General features: G+C 42.5%; 1 protein-coding gene across 2 annotated transcripts; it reads right to left on the bottom strand.

Annotated features, from left to right (window-relative positions):
- LOC110523733 (polypeptide N-acetylgalactosaminyltransferase 9) lies at positions 1–23444 on the bottom strand. Of its 2 annotated transcripts, XM_021602693.3 has the most exons (11): positions 22726–23444; positions 22456–22610; positions 13577–13766; positions 13301–13467; positions 12984–13158; positions 11371–11568; positions 7185–7302; positions 2340–2525; positions 2012–2245; positions 797–964; positions 1–686 (listed from the first exon to the last, which is right to left on the bottom strand). In XM_021602693.3, exons 1-11 carry the CDS (start codon positions 22740–22742, stop codon positions 540–542), a joined length of 1755 nt encoding a protein of 584 aa, XP_021458368.3. In that variant the 5' UTR covers positions 22743–23444; the 3' UTR covers positions 1–539. The 2 variants fall into 2 exon arrangements, with proteins under 2 accessions (XP_021458368.3, XP_021458367.3); XM_021602692.3 differs by having other exon boundaries at positions 22456–22814.
- Positions 23445–25316: the final 1872 nt, after the last annotated feature.

Raw genomic sequence — 25316 nt, 5'->3', positions numbered from 1 at the left:
CACATATGTCATAATGTTTAATGTCATATTATCATTCGATTCAAGTTGTTGTGTACAATTTGTGTTGTTCTGTCCTATTGTCCATGAACGTGAGATAATGTAGCCCTCCAGATGACAGACATATGATTGAAGGAACATAATTGTGTTCAGGGATTATGGCGTGAAATCTGAAATCAGAAACAAAACACACTCAAAATGAACTGGTTCGTCAACATGTGCCAATTCGCTTGTATTACCTCCTTAAGTATCGCAGACTGCAACTATCATTGTCATAGACAACCTCTGTATGGTACATCCTCTGGTTCTTTGTAGGGATATGTATCCTCCATACTTTTTGATGACTTGTTGTTAAGATGCTTGAGTTGTGGAAGGTTGGTGTTGAGATGCTTTGAAATCCCTTGACCTTTCCAGGAGCAGACAAAGGAGTCTATAGCCTCAATCCAAAGGAACACAATATTTGTAAAGAGGAAGTCCAAGTGCTACAAGGTAAGAGTTCCATGTCTTTTTTGTAGACATCAGCTGGCCTGTATATTGTGCCCTCAGTGTCGTGGTGGTTTGATCCAGTTCCTGATAGTCCACCTCTGACCAGAGCACCTCTGGACCACCAGCCGTAGGCCGAAGCTGGCCTCTCTAGACATCTCCACCTCCAAACAACGACCAGTGCCTCTGCTGATTATTGGGCCGTTCTACAGAGGGAAGAGGAACAATCTGTGGTTATAATTGCAGTATTAAAAAGCAATACAGTTTTGGCAGGAGTCCTTTTTCCCCCACAAGTCATGACATTTTGAAGTTTTACCTGACTGAAGTCCCAAAGCCTTTGTGATGAGTGTGACGCTCCATCAAATTTTTTGAGACTTGGAGTCCGCCCTCGTCCCTCGTCCACCAGACACTTGGTGTTGGGCAAGAACGTAGTGGAACCCAGAGGACCAAGCTGCAAAAGCCCTTCTGAGGTGTAACGGGCCAGCTAAAAAAAACACGTCAATGCCAAGTAAACGTCAACTTCTGAAAAAATATGAACTGTTATACACAAATACTATCTTTACAGACACCTACATACAGTAGTCTTAGGACAATACAAAACGTTTTAAATACTCTGTACACATAGGAATGGTACATGTTATTGTGTAATCCTTGAGCTGTCTCATGAGAAAGATCTTTCTTGATACCTTGAGTACAAAAGGTCATAGTGCCTCTTGAGCTGAACAAGAGCTGTCAACCCAGTGCCTGCTCTTTCAACAGCTGAACCACAACTACCCAGTGGAAAGGCCATCTTGAAACGAAAGATCAATCAAATCCAATGCAAGGCCTGTCCTTAGTTACTGTTGAGATGTCCAACAAACATTTGCTGTGTAATTGACTGAAATACTAATGACAATGTAGACTTGATAGATACCACAGGGATACGTGCATTTATGTATGTTCCATGCTGATGAAAGCCAAATTGTTTATGAGCGTAATGGACCATACAGATCCCTTAGGTGAGTACATGTTGTTATAAATGAGACCCAGTGATCCTATCTGTTCATTATCATTTGACATTGTGAGCTTGATCTCTATTCCATTTCACACGCCAAACGCAGCTTCAAACCAGTGAATGTCACAAGTAAGGGCACAGACGATTACAAAATCCAGGGTTGAATTATTCCCGGTGAACAACACTCAGGAAACTAGATGCCAGAGAGGATGTTGGAGCCCATCACAGGTGCTGCTGCACTGTTCTGAGTAGAGGTAACCTTGTCAAATTGCCCTGTGCCAAGCAAATTCATTTGGAATTCACTGAATTACCATGCTAAAGCAAGCTAAATGAAAGCACAAACAACCACTGTAAAGATGAACAATGGAAGGGCTTCAACGCAAATGGGTGGGGATGCATAATATATTGTGGACGTCTGCAGGGGCCAGAGTGTATGGGATAGTTATACATGTCTTCCTGAACTAACATAAGAGCTTGTGTAAGAGGATTACATTTCTATGCATTCAAGCATATAAGGTTTTAAGAACTTTTCCTGACCTGTGATGTCATGCCATGACACGGGTAGAGAGTCACGCTGTTGTCCTCATTAGGTCCTTGGTCTAAGCAATAGCCACTGGCCTTGCTGTTTCGCACCTCACCATAGGTGATGGTGTCATTGTACACTCGCATCTCTGGATACACATTCTGCAAATACCACTGGAAACTATGACATTGCAATTTTTTCCTCAAGGCGATTCTCTCAGAAACATCTCCAAAATCAACTCCGGGGTTCTGTTGAGTTAGAAAACAATTCACAGCACCAAAATCAATGACCAGTTAACACGCAATTGAGCTGTAGAATATTGGGGAACTACACTCGACTCACGTTGATGGGGATATTCCAGGCCATGTAGACGTGCGATTTGTAGTCATCCATCCACACCTCGGCTGCCCTCAAGGCATTGCGCTTTGCATAGTAATCAATGTCGTTGTTGTAGGGTTTCTTGGTGCGTTCAATGTGTGCCACCCGAGCACACGGTAAAACCTCCATACTCCCCCCGCACTGCCATACCTGAGACATAACATAGACAGTTCAAGAAAGAGAAAGAGAGAAAGAAAGAAGCCTGACCACAATAGTAATAGTAACATTGTACTCTAAAAATACATCTTGTTGAGAGAGGTGCTGCCGAGGCAATTGCCCACAGACACATGGAAAGCTGTTAACACCTTGCAATTGCCCAGTTGCTAGGGCATTTTTCAGGCAAAGGGCCACCTCATTGTGTGTATGATTATACTGTACTGGTGGTGTTGCCAGAATTTTGTTTTAGAGTACCTCTTCATACTCCCGTGCATTGAGCACAGCACAGAGAGGTGTGGTAGGGTTAACAAAAATATCATTTGGCTTAGATCTCTTTTGATACAATCAGCTGTCTCTCATTGGGTTTCTGTTGTTGTGCTGTCTCCCTTTCCCACTGTCTCCATTACCTGGACCAAATGTTTTGTACTTTATTCCCCTCTCAGCGTAATAGGTGCAAACCTGGCCTCTTCTTCTCTTCCTGTCCCCACCCCTCTCTCTCTCTCTCTCCCTCCCCTTCCGTCTCTGTCCTGCTGTCCCCTGTCGCTTCCTGCACACTGCTGCTCACGTCATAACGATCATGTCGGAAGTGTGAAATAAGTCTGTGTGTCAGTGGGACGCTAGTAGGTGACTGCAGAGTTCTGGAACACATTCAGTTCTCATACTGGGACACAACTTCCACACCAACATCACTACAGACTTTTTTACAGTCAACTACGGTGGGGCAAAAAAGTATTTAGTCAGCCACCAATTGTGCAAGTTCTCCCACTTAAAAAGATGAGAGAGGCCTGTAATTTTCATCATAGGTACACTTCAACTATGACAGACAAAATGATGAAAAATCACATTGTAGCATTTTTAATGAATTTATTTGCAAATGGTGGAAAATAAGTATTTGGTCAATAACAAAAGTTTCTCAATACTTTGTTATATACCCTTTGTTGACAATGACAGAGGTCAAACGTTTTCTGTAAGTCTTCACAAGGTTTTCACACACTGTTGCTGGTATTTTGGCCCATTCCTCCATGCAGATCTCCTCTAGAGCAGTGACGTTTTGGGGCTGTTGCTGGGCAACACGGACTGTCAACTCCCTCCAAAGATTTTCTATGGGGTTGAGATCTGGAGACTGGCTAGGCCACTCCAGGACCTTGAAATGCTTCTTACGAAGCCACTCCTTCGTTGACCGGGCGGTGTGTTTGGGATCATTGTCATGCTGAAAGACCCAGCCACGATTCATCTTCAATGCCCTTGCTGATGGAAGGAGGTTTTCACTCAAAAACTCACGATGCATGGCCCCATTCATTCTTTCCTTTACACGGATCAGTCGTCCTGGTCCCTTTGCAGAAAAACAGCCCCAAAGCATGATGTTTCCACCCCCATGCTTCACAGTAGGTATGGTGTTCTTTGGATGGCACTCAGCATTCTTTGTCCTCCAAATATGACGAGTTGAGTTTTTACCAAAAAGTTCTGTTTTGGTTTCATCTGACCATATGACATTCTCCCAATCTTCTTCTGGATCATTCAAATGCTCTCTAGCAAACTTCAGACGGGCCTGGACATGTACTGGCTTAAACAGGGGGACACGTCTGGCACTGCAGGATTTGAGTCCCTGGCGGCGTAGTGTGTTACTGATGGTAGGCTTTGTTACTTTGGTCCCAGCTCTCTGCAGATCATTCACTAGGTCCCCCCGTGTGGTTCTGGGATTTTTGCTCACCGTTCTTGTAATCATTTTGACCCCACGGGGTGAGATCTTGCGTGGAGCCCCAGATCGAGGGAGATTATCAGTGGTCTTGTATGTCTTCCATTTCCTAATAATTGCTCCCACAGTTGATTTCTTCAAACCAAGCTGCTTGCCTATTGCAGATTCAGTCTTCCCAGCCTGGTGCAGGTCTACAATTTTGTTTCTTGTGTCCTTTGACAGCTCTTTGGTCTTGGCCATAGTGGAGTTTGGAGTGTGACTGTTTGAGATTGTGGACAGGTGTATTTTATACTGATAACAAGTTCAAACAGGTGCCATTAATACAGGTAACGAGTGGAGGACAGAGGAGCCTCTTAAAGAAGAAGTTACAGGTCTGTGAGAGCCAGAATTTTTTTTTCTCATTTTGTCTGTCATAGTTGAAGTCTACCTATGATGAAAATTACAGGCCTCTCTCATCTTTTTAAGTGGGAGAACTTGCACAATTGGTGGCTGACTAAATACTTTTTTGCCCCACTGTATCTCAGTTATAGTGTTAGAAAGAAACGGAATTCAAATGGGTCCAGGCTTTTGGGAAATAACTTACAATTTTTTGGTGCACTATAAAGGCATGGGTTTGTTATTCAGCAGTATACCAGGTGGTGTGGTGCAGGATAACTTCCATCCATATTCATGCAAACTGGTCTCCCTATATGCTTAGAGCCTAATGATTCCTTAATGATCTCAGCAGAGCCAAACAAAACATGCAGGGAATTTAGTCAGAACAGACCCATATGTTTTAATAACAAGCCATTGATGCCAAGTCACACATTTTTTTAGGACCTAAGTTAAATGATCGGATTGAATATTCCATTCTGTTTGATAGTAAAACTGACCCTGTATATAGTGTGCTTACTTTGTTGTGTTCTTCTTATTTCTTATTTGTATTACTTGTGTGTTTTTGTTCTGCCTTTTGTTATGTTTAGTACTACATTTATATAGATTACTGAATTGTTGGGTTTAAAGCTGGCAAGAAAGGCATTTCACTGTACTTGTGCACGAGACTTAAAACTTAAAACTAAACTTGTTTTGAATCATACTTCAGATAATGGCAGCCTATCCCTTTTTAAAAGATATTGAAATCTATTTGGATCAGGGCCAAAATATATAGACAGATTTGCTGCCGTTACATTCATATTAAATCCCACCCACATCCTTTTTACTGTGACAGAGCTTAATTGAACTTCATGCATCTCTTACAGCACACAAACACTTGAACTCTCCAGTCACAATTACATAATGATTTTCTTGCTTTATAATCACATTGTCACGCCCTGACCTTAGAGAGCTTTTTATGTCTCTATTTTGGTTTGGTCAGGGTGTGATTTGGGTGGGCATTCTATGTTCATTTTTCTATGTTTTGGTATTTCTTTGTTTTGGCCAGGTATGGTTCTCAATAAGGGACAGCTGTCTATCGTTGTCTCTGATTGGGATCCATACTTAGGTAGCATTTTCCCACCTGTGTTTTGTGGGTAGTTGCTTTCTGTTTAGTGTTCTGCACCTGACAGGACTGTTTCGGTTTCCTTTCTCACTTTGTTATTTTGTTCAGTGTTAATAAATATCATGAACACTTACCATGCTGCGCTTTGGTCCGATCCTTCATGCACCGACGACCGTTACACACATTGTAATGGCTAACACATAATGGACCACAGAACATACTGTATTGATTAGTTCTTAGAATAGGAGTGGTGCTGGGGGCTGCATGGCCTGGGTTAACCTCTACATCGCCAGAGGAACAGAGGAGGAGTAGGATAAGGGTACGGCTAAAGGCTATAAGAACTTGTCGTCTAGTGCGTTCAGAAAGGAGCATATTTCTGGGTGTGGAAGAATAGATTACAGGTATAATGTACAGACAAGGGTATGGTAGGATGTGAGTACAGTGGAGGTAAACTAAAGGCATTGACTGACGAAGAGAGAGGTTTTGTCTCTAGAGGCACCAGTTAAGCCAGGTGAGGTCACCGCATGTGTGGGGGGTGGGAAAAAAGGGCTATCTAAAGCATATTGGGCAGGGCTGGGGGCTCTACAGTGAAATAAGACAATAATCACTAATCAAAACAGCAATAGACAAAGGCATATTGACATTAGGGAGAGGCATGTGTAGCCAAGTGATCATACCGTCCAATGAGTAACATTAGGTGAATCAGGGAGCCGATTCAGTGGTCGCTACTATGCTAGGCGAGCTGGAGACTGCGATTCAGACAGGTAGTGGGCCGGGGCTAGCAGATGGGCCTTTGGCGATGTCAGAACGGAAGGGTCCAGTCCAATTGGCAAAAGAGGTCTTGTAGCCCAAGAATTAGCTGGTGGACCTCTTCGGCAAGCCGCGTAATGGGCCTAGCTCGAGGCTAGCTCAAGGCTAACTGGTGCTTGCTTCGGGACAGAGACGTTTGCCAGGGGTAGCCACTCGGATTGAAGCTAGCTAGCTGTGATGATCTGGTGTAAAGGTTCAGAGCATGCGGTAGGAATCCTGGTAGAGAAAAAGCAGTCCAATATGCTCTGGGTTGATATCGCACTGTGCAGACTGGCAGGTATTGACCGAGCTGAGGCTGGCTGGTGTCCGAGTTAACGGTGAAGAACGCTAGCAGTGGCTAACTGACTACTAGCTAGTAGCTAGTTAGCTGGCTAGCTTCTGATGGGGGTTCCGGTTCTAAAGTATAAAAATAGCAGATCCGTACCACATTGGGTGAGGCGGGTTGCAGGAGAGTATATTCAGTCCGTAGATGGAAAGTGAGATTAAAATGTATACGAATAAAAACAAGAAAAACAATATATAAAACGATATTTACACGGGACAAGACACAACACACGTCCGACTGCTACTCCATCCGTTACACACATTGTAATGGCTAACACATAATTGACCACAGAACATACTGTATTGATTAGTTCTTAGTTTAAGCATGTACCACTTAGAAACTTACCCTCATGCCAAATTCAATGTTCTCTCCTCCATACACCTCCATGCCTGGGTCTAGAAGGCCAATCTCTTCAAAGTATTCTCTGTTCACCACAAAGGAGCAGCCAATCATGGCAGGGGTTCTGAACGGAGAAAGAACAGATTAAGGCCTAGCGGCCTACCCTGTAGAAGCGAGTTGGAACATCTTGTATATTTTAAGAACATGTTTTTCAAGCCCACGTTTTCTGTTTATAGAAAACAATTTCTTCACTGTTTATTCTGTTGCAAAGTGGGATTCAAATGGATTTCATTGTAATTTCTTTGTCAACGATCAACACAAAATACTCTAATGTCAAAGTTGAAGATAAATTCTAACATTTTTTTTGAGTAATGAAAAATAAAACACTAATATACACTATTATATAAAACACTAACATGTTGGAAACACCTTTGGTAGTGATTGCAGCTTGAGTCTTCTTGGGTAAGTCTCATAAGAGCTTTGCACACCTGGATTGTGTCTGACCAAGTGGTATGTCGACACCTGCTCGTCGAACATCTCTTTCCAAAATCCCCCCTTTGCTGCTATAACAGCCATCACTCTTCTGGGAAGGATTTCCACTAGATGTTGGAACATTGCTGCGGGGATTTGGTTCCATTCATTTGGTTCCATTCAGCCACAAAAGCCTTATTGGGGTCGGTCACTGATGTTGGGTGATTAGGCCTGGCTCTTAGGTGGCGTTCCAATTCATCCCAAAGGTGTTTGATAGGGTTGAGGTCAGGACTCTGTGCAGGCCAGTCAAGTTATTCCACACCGATCTCGACAAACCAGTTCTGTATGGACCTCACTTTGTGCACGGGGGCATTGTAATGCTGAAACTATCATGACACAAGGCGAGACCCAGATGCAGACACAGGAGCCAGATGGTTGCAGTCTTACAGTATTTATTAATCCAATAGGTTAAGTCAAGAGAATGGTTGTGGACAGGCAAAAGGGTCAAAACCAGTTCAGAGTCCGAAAGGTACCGAAGGGCAGGCAGAGTCAAGGTCAGGGCAGGCAGGATGATCAGGCAGGCAGGAAAGTAGTCCAGAGACAGGCAGGGCTCAAAACCGGGCAGACTATCAAAAAGAGAATAGCAAAAGGAGTACGGGAAAAATCATGCTGGTTGACTTGAGCTTCAAGTTCCTTGGTGTCCACATCAACAACAAACTAGAATGGTCCAAACACACCAAGACAGTCGTGAAGAGGGCACGACCAAGCCTATTCCCCCTCAGGAAACTAAAAAGATTTGGCATGGGTCCTGAGATCCTCAAAAGCTTCTACAGCTGCAACATCGAGAGCACTGCCTGGTACAGCAATTGCTCGGTCTCTGAACGCAAGGCACTACAGAGGGTAGTGCGTACGGCCCAGTGCATCACTGGGGCTAAGCTGCCTGCCATCCAAAAACAACACAGAGGTACACATAAACAAACGTACAGTCAATAACACAATAGAAAAATCTATGTACAGTGTGTGCAAATGTAGAAGATTAGGGAGGTAAGGCAATAAATAAAATATATAATATTTAATAAAATAATTACAATTTAGCATTAACACTGTAGTGATAGATGTGCAGATGATGATGTGCAAGTAGAGATACTGGGGTGCAAAAGAACAAGAAGATAAATAACAATATGGGGATGAGGTAGTTGGGTGTGCTATTTACAGATTGGCTGTGTACAGGTAGAGTGATCGGATGTTGTAGTTGGGGATTGAAATGTCAGGATTTTTGGTGGCCTTCATAAGCCAGAATTCAGACATGGCTGGGACATCAGGGTTGGCGGAGTGTGCTAAAGCAGTGAATAAAACAAACTTAGATAGGAGGCTTCTGATGTTAACATGCATGAAACCAAGGCTTTTACGGTTACATAAGTCAACAAATGAGAGGGCCCGGGGAATAGGAGTGGTGCTGGGGGCTGCATGGCCTGGGTTAACCTCTACATCGCCAGAGGAACAGAGGAGGAGTAGGATAAGGGTACGGCTAAAGGCTATAAGAACTTGTCGTCTAGTGCGTTCAGAAAGGAGCATATTTCTGGGTGTGGAAGAATAGATTACAGGTATAATGTACAGACAAGGGTATGGTAGGATGTGAGTACAGTGGAGGTAAACTAAAGGCATTGACTGACGAAGAGAGAGGTTTTGTCTCTAGAGGCACCAGTTAAGCCAGGTGAGGTCACCGCATGTGTGGGGGGTGGGAAAAAAGGGCTATCTAAAGCATATTGGGCAGGGCTGGGGGCTCTACAGTGAAATAAGACAATAATCACTAATCAAAACAGCAATAGACAAAGGCATATTGACATTAGGGAGAGGCATGTGTAGCCAAGTGATCATACCGTCCAATGAGTAACATTAGGTGAATCAGGGAGCCGATTCAGTGGTCGCTACTATGCTAGGCGAGCTGGAGACACTGCGATTCAGACAGGTAGCGGGCCGGGGCTAGCAGATGGGCCTTTGGCGATGTCAGAACGGAAGGGCCTGTTGAAACCACCTCGGACGATTACGTCAGCAGACCAGTCATGATGGATTGGCGGGGCTCTGTGTCGGCAATAAAGGGTCCAGTCCAATTGGCAAAAGAGGTCTTGTAGCCCAAGAATTAGCTGGTGGACCTCTTCGGCAAGCCGCGTAATGGGCCTAGCTCGAGGCTAGCTCAAGGCTAACTGGTGCTTGCTTCGGGACAGAGACGTTTGCCAGGGGTAGCCACTCGGATTGAAGCTAGCTAGCTGTGATGATCTGGTGTAAAGGTTCAGAGCTTGCGGTAGGAATCCTGGTAGAAAAAAAGCAGTCCAATATGCTCTGGGTTGATATCGCACTGTGCAGACTGGCAGGTATTGACCGAGCTGAGGCTGGCTGGTGTCCGAGTTAACGGTGACGAACGCTAGCAGTGGCTAACTGACTACTAGCTAGTAGCTAGTTAGCTGGCTAGCTTCTGATGGGGGTTCCGGTTCTAAAGTATAAAAATAGCAGATCCGTACCACATTGGGTGAGGCGGGTTGCAGGAGAGTATATTCAGTCCGTAGATGGAAAGTGAGATTAAAATGTATACGAATAAAAAAAAAGGAAAACAATATATAAAACGATATTTACACGGGACAAGACAAAACACACGTCCGACTGCTACTCCATCTTGTAACTAGTACAATGGCGGCGAGCTTTACACCACTCCAGCCGACATTGTATATCATATCATATCGACAATATCGCAATATAATTTTGCGCTAGTTGGCTGTACCTGCACCAAAACTCCAGTATTTTTCCTTCATTGCTTGATCATCTTATTTTTAAATGGGGAGCCAATTTGTTTTCAGCACTTTTATTTCAGCAAACTCATTTTCTCATGGCTCTCTCTTGTGCTGTACCTTTACAGCAGACATATGGTGAGCAGAATAAAATCAAAGCAATAAAATCATAGTATGAAATCGCAATACATATAGAACCCTGAGAATCTCAACACATCATATCAGCACATAAGTTTCGTAGTATTATTGTGAGGTCCCTGGCTATTCCCAGCCTTAATCCCTAAGTATACCTTCCTGTGATAGAGCTCAATTCAGAAGGACGACTACATCTTTGTGTCTGGGTGCTTTAATACATCATCCAGAGCATAATTATTAACTTGGCCATGCTTAAAGAGATATTCAGTGTCTGATTTGTTATTGTTATCCATCTACTAATCATTGCCCTTCTTTATGTAGCTTTCGAAAAGCTTGTTGGTCTTTGTAGTTGAATCTGTGCTTGAAATGCAATACTTGACTGAGGGACGGACCTTACAGTTGTTGATGTATGGGGGACAGAGGAAGGGGTAGACATTCAAAAATCACATCAGCCCCTATTATTTCACACAGAGTGAGTCCATATAACTTATTATGTGATTTGTTGAGCCAAATTTGACTTCTGAATTCATTTAGGCTTGCCTAAAAAAATGGAGGGCGAATACTTATTTAATTTGTATTAATTTCAAAGAATGTGTTGAATTTTCTTTTCACTTTGATATTATGGAAGATTTTGTGCAGATCAATGACAAAAATTACAATTAAATCTATTTCAATCCAACTTTGTAATGCAAGAAAATGTGAATAGAAGTGGTGTAGATTATCGATAGGCAATGTATTGCAGAATATTACATCAGACAACTGCCCCAATAATGTCCTAGAAACATACTGTACTTTTCCCATACCTGATGGGGGCCGTCTCATCTCCTCTGTCCTGCCAGGCCTGGGGGGGTGTGATGTACATACACCAAAGGCCCCAGTTGTAGCCATGGGCCGCGTTGGCATACCGCTGCACCTCAAACGTGTTGTACTTGATGTTGTCGATCGACGGTAGAATAATACGTGTTCGATCCTCCCTGATTCTGGTTAGGATTGGCTCTGCCCTGTCAAAGGAGGAAGGGAAACGCATTTTAGTCAAATATTTTCTCTATAAATATTCTAAAGGTGCTTGAGATGTTTACTGGTAACTTCATGCTGTTCATGCTGACATGATAGGAAAAGCATGACAGTAAATCATGTTTCTGTCATCTCATCTGTTCCCAGGGGGAAAATGGGGCCACCACAGTCTGTTCAAGTGTTTAATCATCTTCATCAAAACATCCTGAATCCTCACTGCTAGCAGAGGAAGGTACTGTACAGTTCTCATCTTCCCTTACACTTGACAGCTTATTTTCCATTTCACATCCGTTCCAGAGAACAAAACCAAATAAATAGTCATTTATGTACGGTAGCTAGCAGTTCTATGTGTTACAACTGTAGTGAAACACTGATGGCCTCACATGTGAGTCGTTCCATCTCAAAAAGCACAAGAAAGAGGATTTCGAGACCCACCATCTCAAAATGCTCTGAAATTGTTTCTGTTTTTAGAAACAGATAAGATTAGCATTTCTGAAACATTATTTTGTTGAAATATAATTTGATCTCTGAGAAATTAAGCTAATTGATTGCATCCAAATTGTCCATTTTATACTTGTTTTTGGATTGGGATTGGCATGGGGTGTACAGGGGTGCGTGGGGGGCTTTTGCTCATGTCTTTGGATTCTTCATGTCTTACTCATTGTTTGAAAAAAGTTTGGACCAAATTGGATGTTAAGTACTATACTTAGATAATATTATATGAATCCTACAAATTAAAATGGACAATTTGTGTGCAATCAATTAGCTTAATTTCTCAGAGATCAGATTATATTTCAACAAAAGAATGTTGCAGGAATGCTAATCTTATCTGTTTCTAACTACAGAAACAATTTCAGATGGTGGGTGTCATGGCTTACTGAAATGACATGGAACGACCCATGGGCTGCGTGGTGTGTTCAATAGTTTTTCCGTGTAAAACTTGACTGATGCAATCAGATATCATTTCCATTGTGGATATAGCTTTTGCAATATGAGTGCAGTTAAGGAGTCGACCTTTCACCGCTGCAATATCATTTTTAGAACAAATAGGGTTCACTTCTGAGAGAGTGTCACCTTGCCTGAATGAATTCCTCTTAAAGTGGTGTGGTGAAGATGGATTGTGGTGACTACTGTACCTCCTTGTCTTTCCATCACTGAGAGAAAGGAATACCTCTGATTTGCAAATAAAAATGCTCTTCTTGTCAGATGCACAAACACTGTCAGCAGATCACAGTGTAATGCATTCCAGGTTTAAAATAGTACAGTATATAGCTAGATATTGGAGGACAAATGGCACCTCAGTGTTGGGAGGAATCTGCATCTGATTGATGATAATGCATGAGACTATTTTAAACTCCTTTTCAAGTGTCAATCTGAGGGGAAATAAGAAGCTGTTCCTCACCATGCTGTGTTGAACTCAACATGTGCGTCAAAGAAGCCAACAACTGGTGCAGTGGCAGCTTTCCAGCCAAGGATTCTGGCCCGTATAAGTCCCTCCCGTCTGCTATTTCTCACCATCTTCACTAGGCCTGGGTACTGCTTATTCACATACTGATCCAGATTCAGCTTTAGCTCCACTACAACAACAAGAATAATCAGGTGTTGCAGCTCAAACTAGAAAACCATAATTTCAAGTCTCTCTCTCTCTCTCTCTCTCTCACACACACACACACACACACACACACACACACACACACACTGTAAAAGCCCTTGTCTTACCACTGTCACTGTTGTCATCCACCAGGATGATCTCCTTGAGGATGTGTGCAGGTGTGTGATTGACCAGGCTGTGGACTGACCGTAGGATCACTGACAAAGCCTCGTTTACAAAGATGAACACCACCGTCATCTGAGGGAGGTCATCTGGGTAAGTCATCAGCTTGCACCTGTCAACACAACTTAGTGAGAAGCTGTCACATCAGTACCCTAAACTCATAATGCTTTATTATGTTACCTTCTGGTTTTCAAGCTGTGAGGGCAGGGTTTAGGACCTACTTTTTCGGCCTGTAGTCAGGAATGGATCTATCCAGTGGGATTTGATTGCTCAGCTGTGCGTTGTAGCCGTACTCTTCGTACTTTCCCCCATCTGGGTCGCGGACAGGGTTTCTCAGAGTTGCAGGGGTCCTGGCCTGCCCCTGTCCCTGGCCCACTCGTCCCTCCAGTACCCCCACCGTCTTTCCCAGACCTGTGGAAAGTCCGAGGAAAATGTCAGACTCATTTTGCAAACTGTCTGAGGTGCCTCTGGATCACAAAAGCAAGCAAGCTGTTACACTTTTCATCTCAATGTGTGTCATTTGAGCTGTCTCTTTTCCCTCGAGAACGTAAACAACAGTGAGCATCTAGATTCATTAGAGAGTTGGCAATTGAAGTTTAGACAAGATAAATAATTGACACGTCTACTGTCTGCAGCACCTTGTCTGTGAAGTTATAATAGGTCATCTTAATAAACTCCCAGTCTGACTGACAAACAGGATAGCCAGGGAGAAAGGAAACTGAAGGCTATTATTATTCACCTAGACTTTACTGGTGGGAAGTAATAGACAGGGGGACAGGGGACAGGATGATTGACTTGTAATGTGAGAAGAACGTCTTATGCTGTCAGTATTACAGCAGGACCTGGCATCTTGCTAATCCAACTTCTGAACTGATTATGCATTTAAACACTGAATTATGAGTGTCTTAGTCAAAACATTGGGAATGAGTTCAAACAATTATTGGTTGAATAAATTGATTGAATTAGCTTGTCCCTTGGGGGGGGGGGGGGGGGGGATTTTATAAAGCAAATGCATCAGACAACACCACATTGGATAAGGAAGAGGAATTAGTAAATGTGATATAACCATCAAACCTGCTGCAAAAATGTCCCCAACTGGCTTTTATTATATTACTGACCTCCTGATATATACAGTGCCTTGCGAAAGTATTCGGCCCCCTTGAACTTTGCGACCTTTTGCCACATTTCAGGCTTCAAACATAAAGATATAAAACTGTATTTTTTTGTGAAGAATCAACAACAAGTGGGACACAATCATGAAGTGGAACGACATTTATTGGATATTTCAAACTTTTTTAACAAATCAAAAACTGAAAAATTGGGCGTGCAAAATTATTCAGCCCCCTTAAGTTAATACTTTGTAGCGCCACCTTTTGCTGCGATTACAGCTGTAAGTCGCTTGGGGTATGTCTCTATCAGTTTTGCACATGGAGAGACTGACATTTTTTGCCATTCCTCCTTGCAAAACAGATCGAGCTCAGTGAGGTTGGATGGAGAGCATTTGTGAACAGCAGTTTTCAGTTCTTTCCACAGATTCTCGATTGGATTCAGGTCTGGACTTTGACTTGGCCATTCTAACACCTGGATATGTTTATTTTTGAACCATTCCATTGTAGATTTTGCTTTATGTTTTGGATCATTGTCTTGTTGGAAGACAAATCTCCGTCCCAGTCTCAGGTCTTTTGCAGACTCCATCAGGTTTTCTTCCAGAATGGTCCTGTATTTGGCTCCATCCATCTTCCCATCAATTTTAACCATCTTCCCTGTCCCTGCTGAAGAAAAGCAGGCCCAAGCCATGATGCTGCCACCACCATGTTTGACAGTGGTGATGGTGTGTTCAGGGTGATGAGCTGTGTTGCTTTTACGCCAAACATAACGTTTTGCATTGTTGCCAAAAAGTTCAATTTTTGTTTCATCTGACCAGAGCACCTTCTTCCATATGTTTGGTGTGTCTCCCAGGTGGCTTGTGGCAAACTTTAAACAACACTTTTTATGGATATCTTTAAGAAATGGCTTTCTTCTTGCCACTCTTCCATAAAGGCCAGATTTGTGCAATATACGACTGATTGTTGTCCTATGGACAGAGTCTCCCACCTCAGCTGTAGATCTCTGCAGTTCATCCAGAGTGATCATGGGCCTCTTGGCTGCATCTCTGATCAGTCTTCTCCTTGTATGAGCTGAAAGTTTAGAGGGACGGCCAGGTCTTGGTAGATTTGCAGTGGTCTGATACTCCTTCCATTTCAATATTATCGCTTGCACAGTGATCCTTGGGATGTTTAAAGCTTGGGAAATCTTTTTGTATCCAAATCCGGCTTTAAACTTCTTCACAACAGTATCTCGGACCCGCCTGGTGTGTTCCTTGTTCTTCATGATGCTCTCTGCGCTTTTAACGGACCTCTGAGACTATCACAGTGCAGGTGCATTTATACGGAGACTTGATTACACACAGGTGGATTGTATGTATCATCATTAGTCATTTAGGTCAACATTGGATCATTCAGAGATCCTCACTGAACTTCTGGAGAGAGTTTGCTGCACTGAAAGTAAAGGGGCTGAATAATTTTGCACGCCCAATTTTTCAGTTTTTGATTTGTTAAAAAAGTTTGAAATATCCAATAAATGTCGTTCCACTTCATGATTGTGTCCCACTTATTGTTGATTCTTCACAAAAAAATACAGTTTTATATCTTTATGTTTGAAGCCTGAAATGTGGCAAAAGTTCGCAAAGTTCAAGGGGGCCGAATACTTTCGCAAGGCACTGTAACCTGAGGATCATGGGGTATAGAGATTTCTTCTTGGGACTGCTTGTTTTGTGCAGCAAAAAAAAAAGAGGTGATATTTCAGGATAACTAGTTTGTCCTCTACACTTTTTTGCAGCAAATCAAATCAAATCAAATCAAATTTTATTTGTCACATACACATGGTTAGCAGATGTTAATGCGAGTGTAGCGAAATGCTTGTGCTTCTAGTTCCGACAATGCAGTAATAACAAGTAATCTAACTAACAATTCCAAAACTACTGTCTTGTACACAGTGTAAGGGGATAAAGAATATGTACATAAGGATATATGAATGAGTGATGGTACAGAGCAGCATAGGCAAGATACAGTAGATGGTATCGGGTACAGTATGTACAAATGAGATGAGTATGTAAACAAAGTGGCATAGTATAGTATAAAGTGGCTAGTGATACATGTATTACATAAGGATACCGTCGATGCTATAGAGTACAGTATATCCGTATGCGTATGAGATGAATAATGTAGGGTAAGTAACATTTATATAAGGTAGCATTGTTTAAAGTGGCTAGTGATATATTTACATCATTTCCCATCAATTCCCATTATTAAAGTGGCTGGAGTTGAGTCAGTGTCAGTGTGTTGGCAGCAGCCACTCAGTGTTAGTGGTGGCTGTTTAACAGTCTGATGGCCTTGAGATAGAAGCTGTTTTTCAGTCTCTCGGTCCCAGCTTTGATGCACCTGTACTGACCTCGCCTTCTGGATGATAGCGGGGTGAACAGGCAGTGGCTCGGGTGGTTGATGTCCTTGATGATCTTTATGGCCTTCCTGTGACATCGGGTGGTGTAGGTGTCCTGGAGGGCAGGTAGTTTGCCCCCGGTGATGCGTTGTGCAGACCTCACTACCCTCTGGAGAGCCTTACGGTTGAGGGCGGTGCAGTTGCCATACCAGGCGGTGATACAGCCCGCCAGGATGCTCTCGATTGTGCATCTGTAGAAGTTTGTGAGTGCTTTTGGTGACAAGCCGAATTTCTTCAGCCTCCTGAGGTTGAAGAGGCGCTGCTGCGCCTTCTTCACGATGCTGTCTGTGTGAGTGGACCAATTCAGTTTGTCTGTGATGTGTATGCCGAGGAACTTAAAACTTGCTACCCTCTCCACTACTGTTCCATCGATGTGGATAGGGGGGTGTTCCCTCTGCTGTTTCCTGAAGTCCACAATCATCTCCTTAGTTTTGTTGACGTTGAGTGTGAGGTTGTTTTCCTGACACCACACTCCGAGGGCCCTCACCTCCTCCCTGTAGGCCGTCTCATCGTTGTTGGTAATCAAGCCTACCACTGTTGTGTCGTCCGCAAACTTGATGATTGAGTTGGAGGCGTGCGTGGCCACGCAGTCGTGGGTGAACAGGGAGTACAGGAGAGGGCTCAGAACGCAACCTTGTGGGGCCCCAGTGTTGAGGATCAGCGGGGAGGAGATGTTGTTGCCTACCCTCACCACCTGGGGGCGGCCCGTCAGGAAGTCCAGTACCCAGTTGCACAGGGCGGGGTCGAGACCCAGGGTCTCGAGCTTGATGACGAGCTTGGAGGGTACTATGGTGTTGAATGCCGAGCTGTAGTCGATGAACAGCATTCTCACATAGGTATTCCTCTTGTCCAGATGGGTTAGGGCAGTGTGCAGTGTGGTTGAGATTGCATCGTCTGTGGACCTATTTGGGCGGTAAGCAAATTGGAGTGGGTCTAGGGTGTCAGGTAGGGTGGAGGTGATATGGTCCTTGACTAGTCTCTCAAAGCACTTCATGATGACGGATGTGAGTGCTACGGGGCGGTAGTCATTTAGCTCAGTTACCTTAGCTTTCTTGGGAACAGGAACAATGAGACCCATTAATTTGGCTGACAGCATCCATCCTCCTAAACTGCTTTGTGGTGGAGTCCAATTAAGCTCCTCAAAGAGAATGTTGTTAACTATTTTAGGTGCTAAAAAGATGGGCCATGGACCCTTCTCTTTAACCCTTCTCATGGAGAGCTGGATGTGCAGGCTTTTGTTCCATACAGTCCTCTAAAACAAATCTGATTCAGCACCTTATTAGTGTCTCTCCAGTAAGAGTGTTGGCCACCTCTATGTGAGAATGATGTTCATTGACTACAGCTTAGCGTTCGACACCATAGTGCGCTCCAAGCTCATCACTAAGCTAAGGACCCTGGGACTGAACACCTCCATCTGCAACTAGATCCTGGACTTCCTGATGGGCTGCCCACAGGTGATGAGGGTAGGCAACAACATATCCACAATGCTGACCCTCAACATGGGGGCCCTTCAGGGGTGCGTGCTTAGTCCCCTCCTGTACTCCCTGTTCACCCATGACAGTGTGGCCACACACGACTCCAACACCATCAAAAATTTGGCATGGGACCTCAGATCCTCAAGAAGTTCTACAGCTGCACCATCGGTTGGTTACATCACTGTTTGGTATGGCAACTGCTTCACATCCGATTGCAAGGCGCTATAGAGGGTAGTGTGTATGGCCCAGTACATCACTGGGGCCCGAGCTTCCTGCCACCTAGGACCTCTATGCCAGGCGGTGTCAGAGGAAGGCCTTAAAAATGTTCAAAGACTCCAGCCACCCAAGTCATAGACTGTTCTCTCTGCTACCGCAAGGCAAGCGGTACGGGACTGCCAAGTCTGGGACCAAAAGGTTCCTTAACAGCTTTAACCCCCAAGTCATGAGACTGCTGAAAAGTTAATTAAATGACTAACCTGACTATTTGAATTGACCCCCTTATTTTATTTGTCTTTTTTTTTCTTTTTTTTTTTTTTGCACTGACTCCCTTGCACTGGCTCTATGCACACTCACTGGACTCTAAACACACACTCACAAATACTACACTGACACTCAAGCACACAAAACAGACACACACATGCGTATTGATGTCACACACACACACATACGTTCACATTCCTTCACACTCTTCACATACTCTGCTGCTACTCTCTGTTTATTATCTATTCATTGTCACTTTATCCCTACCTGCATGCATATATTACCTAAATTACTTTGACTAACCCGTACCCCTGCACATTGACTTGGTACCGGTACCCCTTGCATATAGCCCCATTATTGTTATTCTATTGTGTTACTATTTTATCCTTTAGTTTATTTAGCAAATTTGCATTGTTGGCAAATAAGTATTTCACCGTAAGGTCTACTACACATGTTGTATTCGGATCATGTGACAAATAATATTTTATTTTATTTGATCTAGTAACAAACAAACAAATGTCTGGCCAATCACATATTGTATATACAGTAATAGTGTTAATTATCTGGAATGCAATTTTATATAAAACATAAAGTATAACTCTCCATATGGATTCGACTAGGGATCATCAACTCAATTTTTTTCTTGAGTGAATGGTCTGGGGGCCAGAAAATAATTACAAATCATTTATAGACTGCACATTGACCGCAAGAAGCCCAAACAAATGTCATATTTGACTAAAACAGAATCATTTCAGACCTTGCTTACGATCACATATCTCTCTCTGTATTATGCGTGGGAATTAGGGTTGCAATGGGTCGGAAACGTTCCGGTAAATTTCCATCGTTTTTCTGGACATTTTCCAAGGGAAGTTAAGCCCTGGAATTTGATGAATTTTGCTTAAATTCATCAAAAAAAGTTAGCTTATAACAGTGAACCTTTTTATGGGATACACATAAGGCAATTCTAGGTCTTTTGGCATATTTTGGTGAAACTATCCCCAACTCAATTGAATAGCGACCCTCTGCATGCACAGTACATTCTTCCGTCACATGTACAGCTGATTCTCAAGATCTTGCACACTAATGAGATGCTATTGAGCCCACACTACTACACTGTCTGAGCCAAGGACTACATGCTTTCTGGTAAGTTTTGATTACAATACTGGGTGGGGTGAATACAGTGCCTTGCGAAAGTATTCGGCCCCCTTGAACTTTTGCCACATTTCAGGCTTCAAACATAAAGATATAAAACTGTATTTTTTTGTGAAGAATCAACAATAAGTGGGACACAATCATGTAGTGGAACGACATTTATTGGATATTTCAAACTTTTTTAACAAATCAAAAACTGAAAAATTGGGCGTGCAAAATTATTCAGCCCCTTTACTTTCAGTGCAGCAAACTCTCTCCAGAAGTTCAGTGAGGATCTCTGAATGATCCAATGTTGACCTAAATGACTAATGATGATAAATACAATCCACCTGTGTGTAATCAAGTCTCCGTATAAATGCACCTGCACTGTGATAGTCTCAGAGGTCCGTTAAAAGCGCAGAGAGCATCATGAAGAACAAGGAACACACCAGGCAGGTCCGAGATACTGTTGTGAAGAAGTTTAAAGACGGATTTGGATACAAAAAGATTTCCCAAGCTTTAAACATCCCAAGGATCACTGTGCAAGCGATAATATTGAAATGGAAGGAGTATCAGACCACTGCAAATCTACCAAGACCTGGCCGTCCCTCTAAACTTTCAGCTCATACAAGGAGAAGACTGATCAGAGATGCAGCCAAGAGGCCCATGATCACTCTGGATGAACTGCAGAGATCTACAGCTGAGGTGGGAGACTCTGTCCATAGGACAACAATCAGTCGTATATTGCACAAATCTGGCCTTTATGGAAGAGTGGCAAGAAGAAAGCCATTTCTTAAAGATATCCATAAAAAGTGTTGTTTAAAGTTTGCCACAAGCCACCTGGGAGACACACCAAACATATGGAAGAAGGTGCTCTGGTCAGATGAAACAAAAATTGAAATTTTTGGCAACAATGCAAAACGTTATGTTTGGCGTAAAAGCAACACAGCTCATCACCCTGAACACACCATCCCCACTGTCAAACATGGTGGTGGCAGCATCATGGCTTGGGCCTGCTTTTCTTCAGCAGGGACAGGGAAGATGGTTAAAATTGATGGGAAGATGGATGGAGCCAAATACAGGACCATTCTGGAAGAAAACCTGATGGAGTCTGCAAAAGACCTGAGACTGGGACGGAGATTTGTCTTCCAACAAGACAATGATCCAAAACATAAAGCAAAATCTACAATGGAATGGTTCAAAAATAAACATATCCAGGTGTTAGAATGGCCAAGTCAAAGTCCAGACCTGAATCCAATCGAGAATCTGTGGAAAGAACTGAAAACTGCTGTTCACAAATGCTCTCCATCCAACCTCACTGAGCTCGATCTGTTTTGCAAGGATGAATGGGAAAACATTTCAGTCTCTCGATGTGCAAAACTGATAGAGACATACCCCAAGCGACTTACAGCTGTAATCGCAGCAAAAAGGGGCGCTACAAAGTATTAACTTAAGGGGGCTGAATAATTTTGCACGCCCAATTTTTCAGTTTTTGATTTGTTAAAAAAGTTTGAAATATCCAATAAATGTCGTTCCACTTCATGATTGTGTCCCACTTGTTGTTGATTCTTCACAAAAAAATACAGTTTTATATCTTTATGTTTGAAGCCTGAAATGTGGCAAAAGGTCGCAAAGTTCAAGGGGGCCGAATACTTTCGCAAGGCACTGTATATTTGATATGACATTCATTATTTTTTTGTTAACTAGTAAATAGTAGCCTACAGCAAAGTGTGTTTTTAAATAATTTCTAACTTGTTAACAATTTCTACTAATTAGTTTTTGCTACCATGTGGGTTTTAGATTGCTTGAGCCTGCTAACTGAGCCTGCTAACTGTGTTAAATCACCCTGTTTCCATACATGTTTCATTTTAAAACATTTATCTTACAAATGAGTTGTTTAATCTAACTGCTTAACTCTTATTTTATCTGTACATGAAATTATACTTGGATTTTTTTACTCATCTTTTTCCACGGGCACTTGGGAACATATTTCCAAAATGAAAATCACTTGGAGCTGATTTGCTGGTGTTTTTACAGTCGTTTATGTCAAACAATAAAACATTTGACAAATAAAATCACCCAAGGGCCAAGTTCGGCCTGAGGGCCGCCAGTTGGGGAACCCTGAATTAGACTTTTATAATGCTGTTCTTTTGGAGAAAAACAGAGCCCTTTGTCTGGGTTATTTTTTAATTATGTAAAAGCAGATTAGACATTTAAGCTGAAAGCGATGCTAGGAGTGGATCTATAATGGATGAGGTGGATGTGGGCCAGGTTGATCGGTTATTCCAATTTAAGAGAATGACAATACCCATGGGTTGTACAACAGCTGAGATGTGGCAAATCAAATAAATACTGTAACATGCATGATTTACTCAGTCGCGGCACTATAAAAGTAATTCATAAAGCACTGATGTGGAGTGAAATAAAGTTGCACCAAGCTGACTTGGTGTTCATGATCACATGGATCAATCATTTACCGTTCAATTTATGGTAGACCATGTCCTCAAGATGCTCAAGCCTCTGAAGAATAGCTTGCTTCTCCACAAAGTTATTAACTTTCCCATTTCTGCGGTTAGATCTTTGCATAGTGGTCCTGCCGTTCTTCAGGAGTTCATCTGAGCGATCCTGAATTCTGCAGTAAACCGAGAACAGTATAATACCCACAAACATGCAGATGTTTAAAGTCAACAAAGTTTTTATCTGCCGTGCGCCAGCCATGAAACCGAAGGGAAACCGACAACACCTACCCGTGATAGAAAAACATGCCCAATCCAAGTTTGGTGACCGATCTTTGCTTATGTGTATAAAGCACGTATCGTCATCATAGCCACCTCAGTGCTCCCGCGCAGAAAATTAGATATCCTGTCATCAGCACCAGTTTCGCCGCAAAGATTATAGTAGGCAAGAAGACTGTATATAATCAACCCAAATTGAATCTCATTGCCATTCCATTGCACAGGTTATCCTCTCCAAAGTGGTCCCCCCCTCCAACCAACTGCTTACACTTACACCCCCAACCAACTGCCAAATCGTTAGAAGACAGAATCTCTCCCTCAATTGAGCGAACGTGGGCTTGTTTTCCACTTGCCAGTAGTAGGCTAAAATTGATGACAAAAGAAGCGAGAGTAGGTATTATCCCTTCTGGTTTCACTCAGTCACCCTTCTTGACGATTTAAAAAAATTCACGAAACAAAAAAAATACCAAGGAGTTACTGATGAGACATGAATGTAATCCTTACTCGCAGTTTCTCATGGTCGCTTGATGAAGACTGTTTAGAAGCTATAGATAAAAGGGCCAAGGTATGTCCGATATCGCGCGGATGCTCTCTGCGTCTGTACAGAGAGATAAAAGCATTCCTGTTACTGGTCTCTCTCTCATATCGAATTGTATTAGTCACATGCGCCGAATACAACAGTTGTAGGTAGACTTTAGCGTGAAATGCTTACTTACAAGCCCCTAACCAACAATGTAGTTTCAAAAATACGAATAAGAATGTCCCTCTCTCTCTCTCTCTCTTTCTCTCTCTCATGGAGAGCCCTGTTACAGTCAGTGTTGAAAGCTGATCAATAGTTGTTTTAATCGTTTTAATCAGTTGAGGTAACAATTGGTTTAATAGTTTTAACCAGTTGAGGTAAAAAATAAATAATAATCTGGTACCAAATACTTTCAGCAGCTCTGACTTTATATAAAATTCCAATTGTATTTAAATGTTCATTAGTTTGTCATCTATTGTGAACTCTTGTGATCTAAACCTATTTCCCTTATTGATTAAGCAAGGTAACATGACTTGGCCTTCTTCCATCATCAAGAAACTAAGCCACCAAGGTCAGTCAAGGATGTTTGGTGTGCTTTCTAGGAAACACCATGAATAATGCCAGGAAGGTACACAATGTCATTCTGTGGAGTTTTGCTGATGTGGTTTTTCGCTGTACAGTTATTTCCCAGGGCACCCCACATAAAGCAGGCGGGTGCTGAATGTGCGTTGCTATAATTACACAATCCACCCCGGAGGCCCAAACTGTTCCTCAGGGCAACGGTCAACAGTCTAGACCAGGTGGGAGGGTTTGTGGGGCCTCAAATCATATAGAATAAATAAAGCTTGTCCCAGAACATCCAACGATAATAAACACCAATGGAGAGAGAATAATTATCCCCACCCACACATAATCATTATCACATGATGTGTACAATTGCATAATTCCTTGAATAATAAAATACATATCATCAAGACCTAAAGTATATTGCAGTAATAAAGGACTGACGCCAGCTGTTAAATAATGCTACAGTAGCATTATGCATTGAAGAAGCTGCAAAAGAAAATCAAGAATGAAGACATGCATGTTTTCCAGGGCCCAATACTTGCAACACTTCTATTTACTTGGTCAAAGTGATCCATGAACTGTCATGGTCTGAGCACATTCATTTCATCTTTTCAATCTGATATGTGGATCTGACAAATCCCTTATTTGCATCTAACAACATGAGCAAAACTGTTATTTGCTTGGTGAAATTGATTATGCAGACAAACCAAATCATCCATAGAGAATGTTAATGTACAGCTTTACATCCATCAGCATAAACCTGACTTCGTAAGATGTTTTATATTCGGGGTAAAAAGTGCTGAGGGCAGGTTAATGTTTCTAACAAAAGTTGATTTGTGACCAAAACAGTATTTCTTTTCAGCAAAGTGACAGGAATGAAAATGTCTGCACAGAACAGAATTGCCAACTGATAATATTTTCTTACTTGATCATGCGTTAAAGGGCACAGGACAATAGGTCAAATCAGGGATCATCAACTAGATTCAGCCATAATTATAAATGATTTGTAGACTGCAAATTAACCACAAGAAGCCCCAACAGATTGTTTTCCTGCCAGTTGGAGTACCCTTGGCTAAGGCCACTAATCTTCCATTAAACTTGTTATTGATTGAAAAACCCACTGACCTTTAGCCACATAAAGTGTTTGTTAAGATATATTTGACACTAGCAAAAGCCAGCCTGTCTGCACATTTTAAAGTTGGTTTTCCATTTCTACCTTAAACCATTCGAGAGCAATAGCCCAGCCCTTCCATCTAGTAGCTATTCTGTGAACCAACACCACATCATTGCTGAAGAATAACCCCATTGAAATCCACAACACCCAGAATATATTGCTTAAAAAGATACAGCAGAGGTGGCACTGGGGATGACTGCCTGATTCTCTCTCTCGCTCTATCTAATTGGCCTTCCCAGTGAATCAATCCAAACACATTTCCCAGGCAATCCTGCGTCTGTATTAGCAACTGTCTAAAGCCATCTCATCCAACTGAGAGCCTGAGGCTGCCTCCGTGTCAGA

The sequence above is a fragment of the Oncorhynchus mykiss genome, chromosome 5 (assembly GCF_057628025.1).
Source record: "Oncorhynchus mykiss isolate SJ-2025 chromosome 5, ASM5762802v1, whole genome shotgun sequence".
Classification (NCBI taxonomy): Eukaryota; Metazoa; Chordata; class Actinopteri; order Salmoniformes; family Salmonidae; genus Oncorhynchus; species Oncorhynchus mykiss.
This window is presented reverse-complemented; position numbering and strand designations above follow the sequence as displayed.